At 38.6% G+C, this 13,999-nt stretch overlaps 1 protein-coding gene across 2 annotated transcripts in view; it reads left to right on the top strand.

Moving 5' to 3' along the window:
• Positions 1–2,932: 2,932 nt before the first annotated feature.
• Positions 2,933–13,999, top strand: part of ADAM10 (ADAM metallopeptidase domain 10) — a 125,334-nt gene continuing 114,267 nt past the window's right edge. Inside the window, exon 1 of one of the 2 annotated variants that reach the window (XM_045822559.1) lies at positions 2,933–3,270. In XM_045822559.1, the coding sequence (XP_045678515.1) occupies positions 3,216–3,270 (55 nt within the window). In that variant the 5' untranslated portion in view covers positions 2,933–3,215. Of the gene's footprint in view, positions 3,271–3,538; positions 3,560–13,999 lie in introns of those variants that run through there. The other variant, XM_045822561.1, reaches the window with a different exon arrangement.

Genomic DNA, 13,999 nt, shown 5'->3' with positions numbered 1-13,999 from the left:
AAAACACTGGTGATCAGAAAGCTCACGGAATTGGTTGATTTTGGGCGCAATTTAGATGAAAGGATGCAGGTTACCATAAAAGAGATGCAGGAAGATACGCGGAGGAGAGCCAATAGTGAAAGGAAGGAATCTGAGTCTCAAAACAATACAGTGGACCAGAAGGAAGATAGAATCAACCAAGCAGGAAAGCATGATGAAATAAGAATTAAAAAAAATCGAGGAAAAGCTTAAGAGCATCCAGGACACCTTTAAACGTTCCAACATCCGAATTATAGGGGTACCAGAATGGGAAGGAGAAAAGCAACAGATTGAGCACGTATTTGAACAAATAATAAGGGAGAACTTCCCCAATCTGGCAAAGGGAACAGTCTTCCAAAGAAATCCAAGAAGCTCAGAGAGCCCCAAAGAAGTTGGACCCAAGAAGAAACACACCAAGGCACATCATAATTACACTAGCCAAGGTAAAAACGAAGGAGAGAATCCTAGAAGCAGCAAGAGATAAGGGCACAGTAACCTACAAAGGAGTTCCCATCAGACTGTCAGCTGATTTCTCCAAAGAGACCTTACAGGCAAGAAGGGGCTGGAAAGAAATATTCCAAGTCATGAAAGACAAGGACTTACATCCCAGATTGCTCTATCCAGCAAAGCTCTCATTTAGAATGGAAGGGCAGATAAAGTGCTTGTCAGATAAGGTCAAGTTAAAGGAGTTCATCATCACCAAGCCCTTATTTTATGAAATGCTAAAGGGACTTATCTAAGAAAAGAAGATAAAGAAAAGACATGTGTAGTAAAAGGACAGCAAACTCACAATTATTAACAACCACACCTAAAGCAAAACCAAAAGAAACTAAGTAAACAACTAGAACAGGAACAGAACCACAGAAATGGAGGGCACATGGAGGGCTAGCAGCAGGGGGGGGGGTGGGAGGAGGAGAGGGGGAAAAGGTATAGAGAATAAGTAGCATAGAATGTAGGTCAAAAATAGATAGGGGGAGGGCAAGAATAGTACGGGAAATGTAGAAGCTAAAGAACTCATAAGTATAACACATGGACATGAACTAAAGGGGGGGAGTGTAGGTGGGAGAGGGGGTACAGGGTGGAGGGGAGAGAAGGGGGGAAATGGGACAACTGTAATAGCATAATCAATAAAATACATTAAAAAAAAGAAAATGGCAGGATTTCCTTTGTCATAGCTGAATGATTCCATTGTGTGTGTGTGTGGATGTGCACATCACATCATCTTCATCTACACCTTCTTAGAGAAATACATTGCTTCAATACCATGGGAACTGTGAATAATATTGCAACGAACAAGGGAGTGCAGACATCTTTTCGAGATCCTGATTTCATTTCCTTTCAATATACTGTATACCCCAAATTGGGAATGCTGAATCATGATAGTTCTATTTTTAATTTTTTGAGGGGCCTCCATATTGTTTTCTGTCATGGCTGTACCGATTTATATTCCCACCACCTTTTCTCCACATCCTTGTTGATACTTGTCTTTTTGGTCATAGCCTTTCCAATAATGAGGTGCCTCATTGTGGCTTTGATTTGTTTCCCTGATGATCAGTGGTATCGAGCATCTTTTCATGTACCAGTTGGTCATTTGGATATCCTTGGGAAAATGTCTATTCAGTTCCTCTGAAGATTTTTAAATTGGATTGTTTGTTTTTTTGCTATTGAGTTGGGAGAATTCCTCATGTGTATTTTGGATATTAACACTTTGGCAGATATCTGATTTGGAAATATTTTTCGTCATTCCAAAGGTTGCCTTTTTATTTTAATTGTTTCTTTTGCTGCGCAGAAGCTTTTTGGTTTGATGTAGTCTCACTTATTTATTTTTGCTTTAATTATTTGTGCTTTTGGTGTCATATCCAAAAAATCATTGCCAGGACTGCCCTGACCAGTGTGACTGTTTGTTGGGTGTGGTCCTGCAAAGCAAAGGGTCGCGGTTTGATTCTGGGCAAGGGGCCAGATCCCTGGTTTGCGGGTGGGGTCGTCCAACTGATTCGTGTTTCCCTCCCTTTCTTTCTCCCTCCCTCCCCGCTCACTAAAAGTAAATAAATAAAATCTTTTGAAAAATCATTACCAGGACCAACGTCAAGGAACTTTTCCAGTTTCTTTTTGTAAGTTTTGTTTTCAGGTCTTTTCCTTAAATCTGTAGTCCATGAAATAAAAATTTAAATAACGAAAGTGAGTTACAAAGAAACCAAATATAAACTTTAAAGAAGCTAGGAAGTTGGAGTGAAGGAGATTTGAGCGTCTCCTTCAGAGGTGGGACAAAGTGGTAAAGAGGACATTTTGGGGGCTGGAGATTTAGGACCTTTGTGGTTTAGGCTGCAGACTTTTAGAACGGCTAATAACAGGTTTGTGACCAAAATTTGCAACGAGCTCCCAGAAATATGCCTTAGGCTGTAAAACACAGCCTTTCCTTCCTTTCAGATGCTTTCGGATCTGAACATTTGTGTTCAGATCACAGGTGGCTGTCGCCAGTATAACTACTGGTTGTTGGTACTTTGCTTTTGTTCACTTATTAGCTGCCGTGCGCCACTACAGGCCAAAAAAGAAACAAAAAAATCTCCGTTTCTTGTGAAGTTAAGAAGTGGGAACCGGCCCTCTGACATCCTTCACTTTCCCATTTTTCGCCCAACGCAGTTCTCAGCAGCTTTAAGATGTAGCGTAGTAAGGTCCGCAAAGACACGCTCCCGCCGGAGTGGGGGCGGAGCCAGAGGAAACCCCGCCTCCCAAACCCAATCCCAGCTCCCTGCTGGCGGACAGGAAGCGGCGGCGGGTCTAGCAGCCCGGGAACTGGCCTCCATGCGCATGCGCGCGTCCCTGGGACGCCTGGGGGAGGGGGAGGAGCGGGAGGAAGGGGTGCGGCTCCGCGAGCCCGTTGGGCGCCCATGCGTCACGTGGCGAGGAAGGAGGCGGAGGTCCGGGTTTTGGGGAGGGCGATTGAGAAGAGGAAAGGAGCGAGGGAAGGAAAGCGGGGAAGGGAGGAAGGAAACGAACGAGGGGGAGGGAGATCCCTGTTTTGGAGGAGCTGAGAGCATTGCCGGCCCCTGAAGTGGGGCGTGAGGACGGTGCTCTGCCGTTTCTCCTACCGGGGGAGGTCCCGGCTTCCCGTGGAGGCTCCGGACCAAGCCCCTTCAGCTTCTCCCTCCGGATCGATGTGCTGCTGTTAACCCGTGAGGAGGCGGCAGCAGCGGAAGATGGTGTTGCTGAGAGTGTTAATTCTGCTCTTCTCTTGGGCGGCGGGGCTGGGAGGTGAGGCCCGACCCGGAGCGCCGGGGGCGCCGTGACCCCCGCGGACTGCGCGGCGGCAGTGGCGGCCCTGCCCAGCACACCCAGGTCGTGCGGTACGGCGGGCGCGTCAGTCAGCCCCGCCGGCCGGCGGCGCCACTCAGGCGCGCAGCGCTCTTGGCTCCCTATTGTCCCTCGTACCCCGACCGCGTTCCCTTCCGCGTCGGGCCGAGGAGGCTCAGAACCTCCGGTGAGGCCTTCCCTGCCCCCTACCACCCCGTGGCACGGAATGTGGGGGTCGCTTCCCAGAGAGGTAAAGTCGGGAGATGCGGGTCTCCAGGCGAGAGCCGGGGAGCCCAGGCCGGTGGCTCCATCCCTCCAGCCTGTTCGCTGGGCTCTGGGGCGTGCAGCCACCGCGGGGCCAGCAGTCTCTGCCGTCCTGATTCCGCGTTCATTCTCTTCACCCTTTTTCCCTCATCCCTTCCCCGGTGGCGGATTCCGGATTCTGCTCCGCGAAAAAGAATCGCTTTGCAGGTTCTTGGGAAGTTGCGCGATTTGTGCGGCTGGGCTGGTGAATTGTTCTTTACCAGGGCTGGTGATCCAGACGGACCCGGTTCTGCAGAGGGTCCGCGGGTGGAGGGGTAACAGCATTCTGCTTGTCTGAGCTGAAAGGCTTCCACTCTGCCCTGTCTTTGCCCGGGTAGAGAGATAGCTGGAGGGTGTGTTTATGATCGGTGAAAACATTCTGTTGCCTAGGGGAAAGGGTTTGGTGGGGAGAAGTTAAACTGTTTCTGGATATTCTCTGATCTGTAGGCTGGATTGGGTTTTTCTTTTGTCACTTAGAGCGATGGTCCCTGGGTGACCCAGCTAGAAGAGTTTTCTTAAACTGTCAGGAGGAGTTGACATTCGGGGTAGTTGTCAAAACAGAAGGAATACCTGACCTCCCAAAGTGGAGTTAAATTTATTAAAAAGATACAATTTCTTGATTACTTGGGTTTTGAAGACGGTTTTTGTTTCTGTTGTATTGTAGGACCAGCTGCATCATTTTGTTGTGTAAAGTGCTTTGTTTTAGGTAAACTTTTTGACTTGCCCAAAGTATGCTTAAATACCGTGATGTGTTTTTAGAAGTATTGAGTTGAAAAAATTTCCGGAATCCTTTAGATGGGTATACCTTAATTTGATAATTTAGAAAATATCTGAATATTTCTAGTAGTATATTGCTTTTCTTTTGTCACTTTGACTTACGACTGCAGAGCTCAGCATATTTTTGTCCTGTATTCTGCTTAGTCCGAGGTTGATAACTTTGTTGGTAACTTCTGTCTTTTAACTTTTGTGATTATAGTAAGGAGTTAGACATTGATTTCTATGAGGTAGTAAAAGGTAAGGTAAATACTTGAGGTACTTTAAATTACTGATTTAGTATATAAACTGCCCTTCATACAGGGCAGTTTTCTTCATACATAAAGAATGAAACAGTAAGAAAAGAAACTAGTGTAGTCTGATGGTGAAAGAAGATAAAGTAACAGCATAATTTTTGTGGGTAAGCACCTTATTACACAAACATTTTCAAAGTTATGAACTCGAGTCATTTATAAAGTATGATTTTGCATTAAACAGTGGTTAAAAGGCTTGTTACATACTAAAGGCATTTGTTTTAAGCAGAACTTTGAAAAAACATTTGATTTTAAAATTAGCATTAAGATTGTAGCTTTTGAGTACATGGAGCTGTTTATGATCCTATGGTAATATAGTGTATTGTTTTCATCTATTAATCTGAAATATTTATGATCAAGTTTGTAAGAAGTTTAAATGATGAATTATGTAGAATAGAATATATTCAAATGGACTGTATTTTAATTGATGAGCGCATGAATATGTTTGTGTAGATGAGGAGAATTAGTAATGGAAATATGGATTTAACTTGAAAGTGTCAATCATTTTTAGGTACTTAACCCTTTTAGTTGTTTCCCCCTTCCGATTTATCAGTCACTGTTTTGTATTATTATTTTTTGCTCATAGTATGATGGATGGGTAGCTGGAAGAGGTAGAGTGTTTAAAATTATAAAATGTAAACTTTCCTAGTGCTGTCCATTTGTAGCACATGTCCCAGCCTATGCTGTATTTGTTGGAAGATAGTGTAAAATTTCTAGAGTTCAGTAAGTGTCTATGTAGACATATACTCAAATATATACATAAAATGCTTTTCTTTATTGTTTGTAACCACATTAGAAATTTATTTCACCTATTTTTATTAAATATAGCCCAAATAATTTTGATGTATGTGATTATTACTTTTTAACACAAATATGTTGGATAGTTGATGTCTTTTTTAAAAAATTAGTGTGTTTGAGGGGTCAAAAGGTATTTTTAGCAGTAACTTCAATCCCATAATGTTTTGGTTTGATGAAATCATACATAAAGTAAACTTTGGAGTATGATTTTTTTAATATTTAGGAATGTGCTGTAAATGCTTTATACCACGCATTCTATAGAAATAAGTTTCTGAAAGTTTGGCCCAACGTGTTAAAAGTATTTCTTTCACTTCTACCAGCAAGTAAGTATCTATGAAACTAATAAAAGAGACAGTGTGTCTTTATCTTTAAGGAGCTCTGACTCTTTATCTTTTTAACTGAAGATTGATAATCCATTTAGCTGTATCACTTTAAGTGGGCTGGTATCTTGCAGTGTGCTGCAAGAATTTTTAAAACATGCAATACCTGACTATTTAGTCATGTGCCCACAGATGAAAAATGTTGAAAATCCTGCCCTAAATTAACAGTATCTTCTCTGTGTACTTAAGGGCCTGTCTGTGTAGCAGGGGTTGAGGGCAATGGACACATGGCAGGCAACTCATTTTTTTGATGTCCTTTTTATAACTTCCTAAGATCTTCAAGTGTGTTTATTATCTGGTATCTTAAATTTTCCTAAGGACTTGCATGGTTGAATAGGGAGAGTAAGGGCCATTTTTGTAATGTTTGTTGTGCATCTGGTATTGTGTTGGAAGTTTTACTTTTCATCATTTATGAGAGAGGTGATATTTTACAATTGAAGAAACAGGTTTGAAGAAAGTTTTTCTAGCATCATCCATTCAGACCCAAGCCAGTTTGACCTCAAAGCCTGAGCTTTTTTTACCATTACTCCTTCATATATTTTGAAAGCAATTTTCACACATTAGCTCGGAAGTGACCTCTGAACTGAACCATCTTAGAGATATGTTTTGTTTGATTTCTGGTGTTTGTAAGTTTCAACTACTGATCAGCATGGAAAAATTGGGAAATTGCTCAGTGAAGTTCCTGGATTTTGGAATTTGGGGGGAAGACTTGAAAATTCAGGCACTACTAGGCTGTATTTCTGTTTGGAGTTGAGTGGTAGAGCTGTACTGGCCGCCCTCTTCAGACTTGGCATGTGCTTACCAGTCAGTGCAGTTCCTTCCCATCATTTTTGCTGGTAATACACTTGGCCTACTTCACTCATTTTTGTTACCTGCCTGGGTCCTGTAAGAATGCTGTTTGTATCTCTGCCTTGACTTCATCTTGCATGGATGACTCCAAACTTTCAAATATATACATATTTTTGACAGTGACCTCTTATCTATAGTAATTATTTTTCATAGTCTTAAAAATTTGTTAATAAAAACTGACATAATTTTATCTAGCTTTTGGTTATTAAATATTATTTAAAATCCCTGTTTTCATAATGCCAACAATTTGAAGGTCTTAAAGAATGATGGTTATAGTTTTTCCAAATAGCTTTAGCTCAGTGAGCAAATAAATAAGGAATCATTTCTTCATCTGCTGGGATGACACTCAGAAAATTGATTGAGGGTCATATTAATAAAAACTTAGACTTTTTTCTTTTGAAGAATGGGTTAGAAATATAAACTCTGCTTTTGAAATTAAAATAATTGAAATGAAACAATAAATTCAACAATAAGTTACATTTTTCTTACTTTGTTGGGAGTTGACAGGTTCAGATATCAGAAGATTCCCATATAATAAATCTCGGACCAGACTTAAAATGGTCGCCTTTGTTAAAAAAAAACAAAACATACATACACACACACACACACACACACACACACACACACACACACTCATATATATTAGTATTATTTTTAAAAGATTTTATTTATTTTTAGAAAGAGAGGAAGGGAGGGAGAAAGAGGGAGGGAAACATCAATGTGTGGTTGCCTCTCACATGGCCCCCACTGGGGACCTGGCCTGCAACCCAGGCATGTGCCCTGACTGGGAATCAAACTGGTGACCCTTTGGTTTGCAGCCTGGGGTCAATCCACTGAGCTATACCTGCCAGGACTGAAAAAAAAAAATATTGCTTGCTTGATTTGAGAGGGAGGGAAGGGGAGAGAGACAGACAGACACTAACTTACGTATTTATTTCTTGCTTCTTGTATGTGCCCTGACCTGAGATTGAACCTAAAACCTTGGTGTGTCTGGTCCACACTCTAAGTACCAACTGAGCTACCTGGCCAGGGTGTGACTTTTTTTTGATGGAAGTTTTTCTAAGAAGCACACATTTACTGTGTTCTTAAAATGGACTGAATTTAATCTTAAACGATTGAGATTTAGTATAAGAACAACTTTATTGTTGTGTGTTCTGTTGTAGTTTCTATTTTTTTTTTAGAGACAATTGAAATGGGCATTCTAAATTTATTCTAGGTGATTGTGTTTTTCATTGCTGCAGCTGGTTTTAATATTTTCATCTTTTGGGTTACATGTCCTGGCTTGCTTGCAAACTTGAGGATATCACTTTTTAATTCATTGTTTCTAATTTATTTTCTATGGGAAAACTAAATAATCATACTTGACACACTTTTATGTAAAGTGGAATACATGAGCTTTAGATAAGTTTTTTTTTGTTTATCTTTTGGCTTTATAGGGTTTAGTGTTGAAGTTGCCCTGTTCTTTACATTCTGAACAATTGGGATGATGATGTACTGTTTTGCTAGTTAAAAGTGAGGTAAAGTAGAATGGAGAGAAGAAACTGATGAATGACCAACAAGACGCTGCAAACAAAATACACAATCGTTTGGTTGCTTGTAGGTCATTTCCTAGATCTGAATCTTTAAGTACTCTGATTTGAATCTAATAGATTACTGATATTAAACATACTCTAAAATGTATAGTTATAATACTGTATTCTCTACAGGAATGTAAATTGTAAGAAAAAGTATTCTCTGTATTTAAAGGCAAGTATTAGTTTAAAAAGTATTTAAAGGAAATGTTAGATAAAAGGAAGATGACAGAGACTCTGGATACTGTGTTTTGTTGTTTGCAGTAAGTAGCTGTTGTGTTACAGTTTTGGTGACTTTGTGATTAGTATAAAGTTAAATTTCTAGTCTTTGTATCACATTGTAATGGTTAGAAGAATTTTGCCATTATTGGAGGTATATTTTTGGTATGGCTTAGCTAAAACAGTTTATGGGGAGCACCAGAAATGGAGTTTATGTGTGTGTGGAAAGGTTTGGGTACAGGGAAAGGGGAGTCATTGAACATAACTGCTGACATGAAGTTTCAGTGAGAGACCTATGTGGCCACTAATTGGGGAGACAAATTGGAGATAAGAAAGGCTGTGGACAGAGATACACAAAGTAATTTCCAGTCGGAGCTCTAAGTCACAGGGCAGACACTAAAATTGTAGGAATTTATTTGCATTTGGTCTGTTTTCACATGGGCAACTGAATGTGGCATGCTTGGGTCAAGAGCCCCAGTTTTTTTTTTTTTAAATTTTTTTTTTCTATTAAAGGAGATACTGACTGATGATTGTTATTGATTATTCCAAGCAACTCTTCAAAAAAGTGTGCATGTTCTGAATAAAAATCTGCCTAGTTTAGCTGTTAATTTTTAAGTTAGGAAAAGGAAGTAATGTTAAAGATAAGTAGAAAACCTAATAGTCTTACCAGTTAGATTCCATTGAGGGTAGTAACATTGCTATCCAGCAGAGTGAAGGCTTTGCCTTAGTACCAGTGGAGACAGTTCTGTCCTAGCTAGGTTGCAGGAAACAGCAGTACAATACTGAGAACAGTCCTCAGGAATGGGCACTCACTTTGATAATGTGTGAATTTATTCTGAATTCATTCTGAACTACAATTCCAACTTAACAATGTGAGAGTGTGTACAGTGAGAACATGCTGTTGAGTCATCAGAATTTATTGTATGTCTGCAGCTAGTAGGAGTCATAAAAGCACAGTCATGAGTGAGAAGGAAAGTAAAAATCACATAGTGTAGACAGAAATGCCAAGATATAAAAATATAGTTCTATTCACATATTGTAATTGCAGTTGAAATGAGGGTTTATTAAGCTGGAGAGACATCAGCCAGTTGGGAAAAGCTTTCTGGGATAGAAGGGAAAGACTTATGGCTTAGTAAGATGCTTGTAGGTTTACTTGCTTGGAATGGAGATTCTTTGGCAGGAAATGAGGGGGAATGCTACCTGGGCTAGGATAACCAGAACTCTCTAATTATTCACATTCTAGGTCATAGTAATTGAGGTAGAGTATGATACAGTAAAGAATAAGTTAGATGCTGGATGAACTGGGTGACTGAGTCCTGGATTAGGTAGTGATAATAGAAATAAGAATAGAACAAATGACATGGAAGAAGAATTGGTAAAACTTGGCAAATGTTTAATGTGAAGATAAAATTTATTGAGTGCTCATTCTGTTGTTGAATTTAGATCTTAGACACTGTTGCATTTGAGAATGTGGTTTTATAGAACCTTGAGGACCTCAATCTTTCAGTTGAAAATATGTAAGATTTTGAATCTTGATAGAAGGTTATAGGTTGGGATATGTGTCTGAGTCTGGGATTTTATCCTGCGTGTAAGCTAATACTTTTGTTGGGGATTGGTTAAAACTTTGCACAGCCCTTCAGTAATCTGTGGCAGTTGTATGTGAAGCACTGCTCCTGAGAGTTGGGAGATAGAAGTTTGGTGAATTTGAAGTGGAGTGGAGCAGATACATTTAATGGTGTATTAGCAAGTACATACGTTTTTACTTAAAAGTGTATCTTTACTTTCCTTAAATTGGAATTATGCTTTTTAGTTCAAGAATATGCTTGATACTCTTGATTATATGTGAATTGTGAACTTCCTATTTGAGAGACAAATTGGGGAAAAGAATGTGATCTTGAGGCAAATGTACATAGATGATTTGTGGAGCAGAATTTCTTTCCATTGGTCTTTGCTTGCGTTGATGATTGCAAGGGATACATGCATACATATTTTGAGCTCTGAACTTTGGATTTTGTCTTCAAAAGAATGCAGATAGAATCCTACACTTACGTGTTGAGTGAGATAATATAGGGTGGGCCAAAAAGTCCATGTGTTTTTTTTCCACAAAAATAAAAGACAAATTTTTCATTTTCACCAGTAACTTTATTGATCGGTATATTTTGAGTATGTTGGCTGTCTCCTAAATGGTATAATGTTGGTTGTTTTCAATTAATGTCCCGATTTGATTGCTGTTAACTTCAACCGGTCTACCCGACCGTGGAGTATCATAAACTTTAGAAACCATTTTTGACATGTTTGATCAGTCAGAGTACCTTCTCCATACACTGCACAAATCTTTTTTTTTTTTTTTGGCGTTCCAGTTGCGTTTTTTACCTTTCTTGAAATAAAAAGCATAATATGCTGAAATGTTGGGTATTTTTTCCCATCTTCAATATTAAAATGGCTACATAAAAATTCACCAATTTTGATAAGTTTTTTAAAATGTGTGCTGTCACAATGCAATCTAACAAAATTAGTTTGAATGAAGTTAAAGACAACTAAGCATTATTTAAGCCATCTTACAGAAAAAAGACAAACTTTTTGGCCAACCCAGTAATTTGCTATCTTTTAAAACTTTTTAAAAAGTTACTGATTTGAGAGAGAGAGAGAGAGACAGAGAGAGAGAGAGAGAGAGACAGAGAGAGAGAGAGAGAGAGAAGAGGGGGGAGAGAAAGAGAGGGATGGAGAGAAAGAAACATTGATTTGTTGTTCTACCCATTTATGCATTCTTTAGCTGCTTCTTGTATGTGTTCTGACTGGGGATCAAATCCATAACCTTGGTGCCTCAGGATGACGCTCCAGCCAGCAGAGCCACCCAGCTAGGGCACTGTCTCTCTCTAAGAATTAAATGGGATAAGTTTGCAAAAATACTGAAGAGAATGTAAAGTGCTATGTAAACATTATTAAAATTATGGTGTTTCCAGGCCTACTTTTGTTTGGAATCTGTTACTTACAAAATACAGATGGATAAAATATATTTACAAAGTTGAAATACTAGAATATCATTAGCAAACATTAGAAAATAGAATTTAAGAAAATTTATAATCCTTTCTCCAACACAATACTAATCTTTCAATCTTGTAAAATGCCTGTTACTGTGAATTTATATCACACAATTTATGCAGTTTTGTGTTCTATGAAAAATGAACATGTAGCCCTGGCTGGTGTAGCTCAGTGGATTGAGTGCCTATCTGCAAACCAAAGGGTCGCTGGTTTGATTCCCAGTCAGGGTATATACCTGGATTGTGGGCCAGATCTCCAATAGGGGGTGTGCTAGAGGCAACCACACATTGATGTTTCTCTTTCTCCCTCCTTTCCCCTCTCTCTAAAAATAAATAAATGCAATCTTTAAATTAAAAAAAAATTAACATAGTTAAAACATATACATACAGCATACACTAAAATATTCATAAGTAATCTGGAGACAGTTTTGGTTGTCGCAACTGGAGGGGTGTTACTGGCATCTGGTGGGTAGAGATTAAAGATGTAGCCAAACATCTTAACAATGCACAGGACAGACGCCCCCCAATAAAGAATTATCTGGCCGAAATGCCAGTAGTGCTGAGCTTGAGAAACCCTGCTCTAAAGGAAATTTGAATCATTGTACTTTTTTGTTTTATGTTATTTCTGATAGCTTGCTATCTTGATTGATTACTTAAATTTCATAAGTTTCCCACATTCCTGTCCTGTTCAAGCCTTCCTCTCCCAGTGCTCTACACCGCAGTTCTGAAACATTTACTTGATCATTTATCTTCCAGCATTTCCCAGTCTTCTCTTCATTGTGCAGTTTATAGTAGGGAAGAAATCAGATTGTGTTATTTTATAGTAGTGATTGAATGACTGATAGTCCATAAGGATCATTTAAAAACCCAACTAAACCAGTTGCTTGTTAACCCAGAAGAACTATGGATTAGTAGGATTTTAGTTTCTGTGGGGAAAGATATTTTGAGGTATTCAAATCAGCAACTTACTCTGCAAATCTATCTTCAGAATTAGTTCTGCCCAGTTTCAACTTTTCTCAGTTTATTCAAAGTTTTTTTAACTCATAAGTCCTCAACAATTTCCATGTCTTTTTCATAACTTTGTCTCCCCTTACCTTACTATTATCAATAATGCCTTTGGCAGAATTGTTTTTATTTACCCATCCAGATTTCCTGGAAGGAGGCAGAGGCAGATGGTTGGGATATAATAAAGGAAAAGGGTGAAGTATAAGAGTGGGTTTAGGATGAAATGCAAGGTCTAGGTCAGGTAGGGTGATGACTGGATCCATTTCGTGTTTGTGTTTTATTTAGGTGGGTTTAAAGTCACAATCCCTTATATAGGTTATTGTCTGTATTTGTGTTCATAGTTTGTTGAAATGGTATTAAGGCATTTCAAATTAGCATAGAAATATAATTTATGTACATATTTCCATTTTTGGATTTTTAAGTTATTTTTTATAAGTTAGTGGTAGAAATTTAATACATTAAGTTTTAATCATTGATGTTTTGTGTTCTTTGTGATTGGTTTAGTTTATAATTTAAAAAAGAGCGGTTCATTTTAGCTTCTGATCCAGCTAGCTTTATTTTTAATTCTTAGAGACTAGTTTATCTCAAAAAGCGGGTGTGTGGAAATATGCTTATAATTATAGACACACCCTCTTATCTTGAACTTTCACTTGTAACTGTTATGTGTAGATATTTGCTTGTAGAAAATGATTTCACTGGTTTCTAGTGAAGAAATGGATGCTGGGACTTAAAATTGAAGTTACATTGTAAAAGTAGTGTTTCCAAGAGTAAAGGCACATAAGTATAAGTATCACCAAAATATAGGACATGATAGTTCCCAGAAGCCTACCTTTGTCCTCCAACAGAACAGTTTTGTTAAGAGTATTCAGTGCTTCAATATCATAGTGAATACATACCAAGTATAAGAAGCATTGGTCAACATAGTGTGATGCCTAAGGCACAGTTGATGACTCAAGTTCTAGGAAATACCCTCTTATGTTGGAGTAAAATGCGCTGGGTACCTACTTTTAAAATTATGCAAGTTGAAAACAACTTGATTACATGTAATTTTTTCTGAGGAATGGACATGTGCCATCCTTGGTTTATTCTTACATATCCTTTCATTTATTGTAATTAAGTTTTTCTGTAAATAAGTTCTGTAATGTCAAACATTTTTACATATTTCTTTCTTCCATTAAGATTATAGAATCAACTTCATTTAACACAGGAAAACATTAAACTTATTTGTTATGTAGTATTTTTCATCTCACACGAAGATAATGACATTGACCCATCATCAGGAAGCTGTACTATGTTGGTTGTTATTCCCCTCACTGTTAATGGAATTTTCATTCTATGTTTTTGCCTCATTCTTATTTTTAACTTAGATTGGAATAGAAGATTGTAGTTTTGGATTCAGGAGATGTTTACAAGTGTCCTTGGGAGGTCTGATGATACCTACCCTTGGAATATGTAAA

The sequence above is a fragment of the Phyllostomus hastatus genome, unplaced genomic scaffold, assembly GCF_019186645.2.
Source record: "Phyllostomus hastatus isolate PE091 unplaced genomic scaffold, TTU_PhHast_1.1 phas_scaffold_501, whole genome shotgun sequence".
NCBI lineage: Eukaryota > Metazoa > Chordata > Mammalia > Chiroptera > Phyllostomidae > Phyllostomus > Phyllostomus hastatus.
The sequence above is the reverse complement of the archived record's forward strand: the minus strand, read 5'-3'. Positions and strand labels throughout refer to the sequence as shown.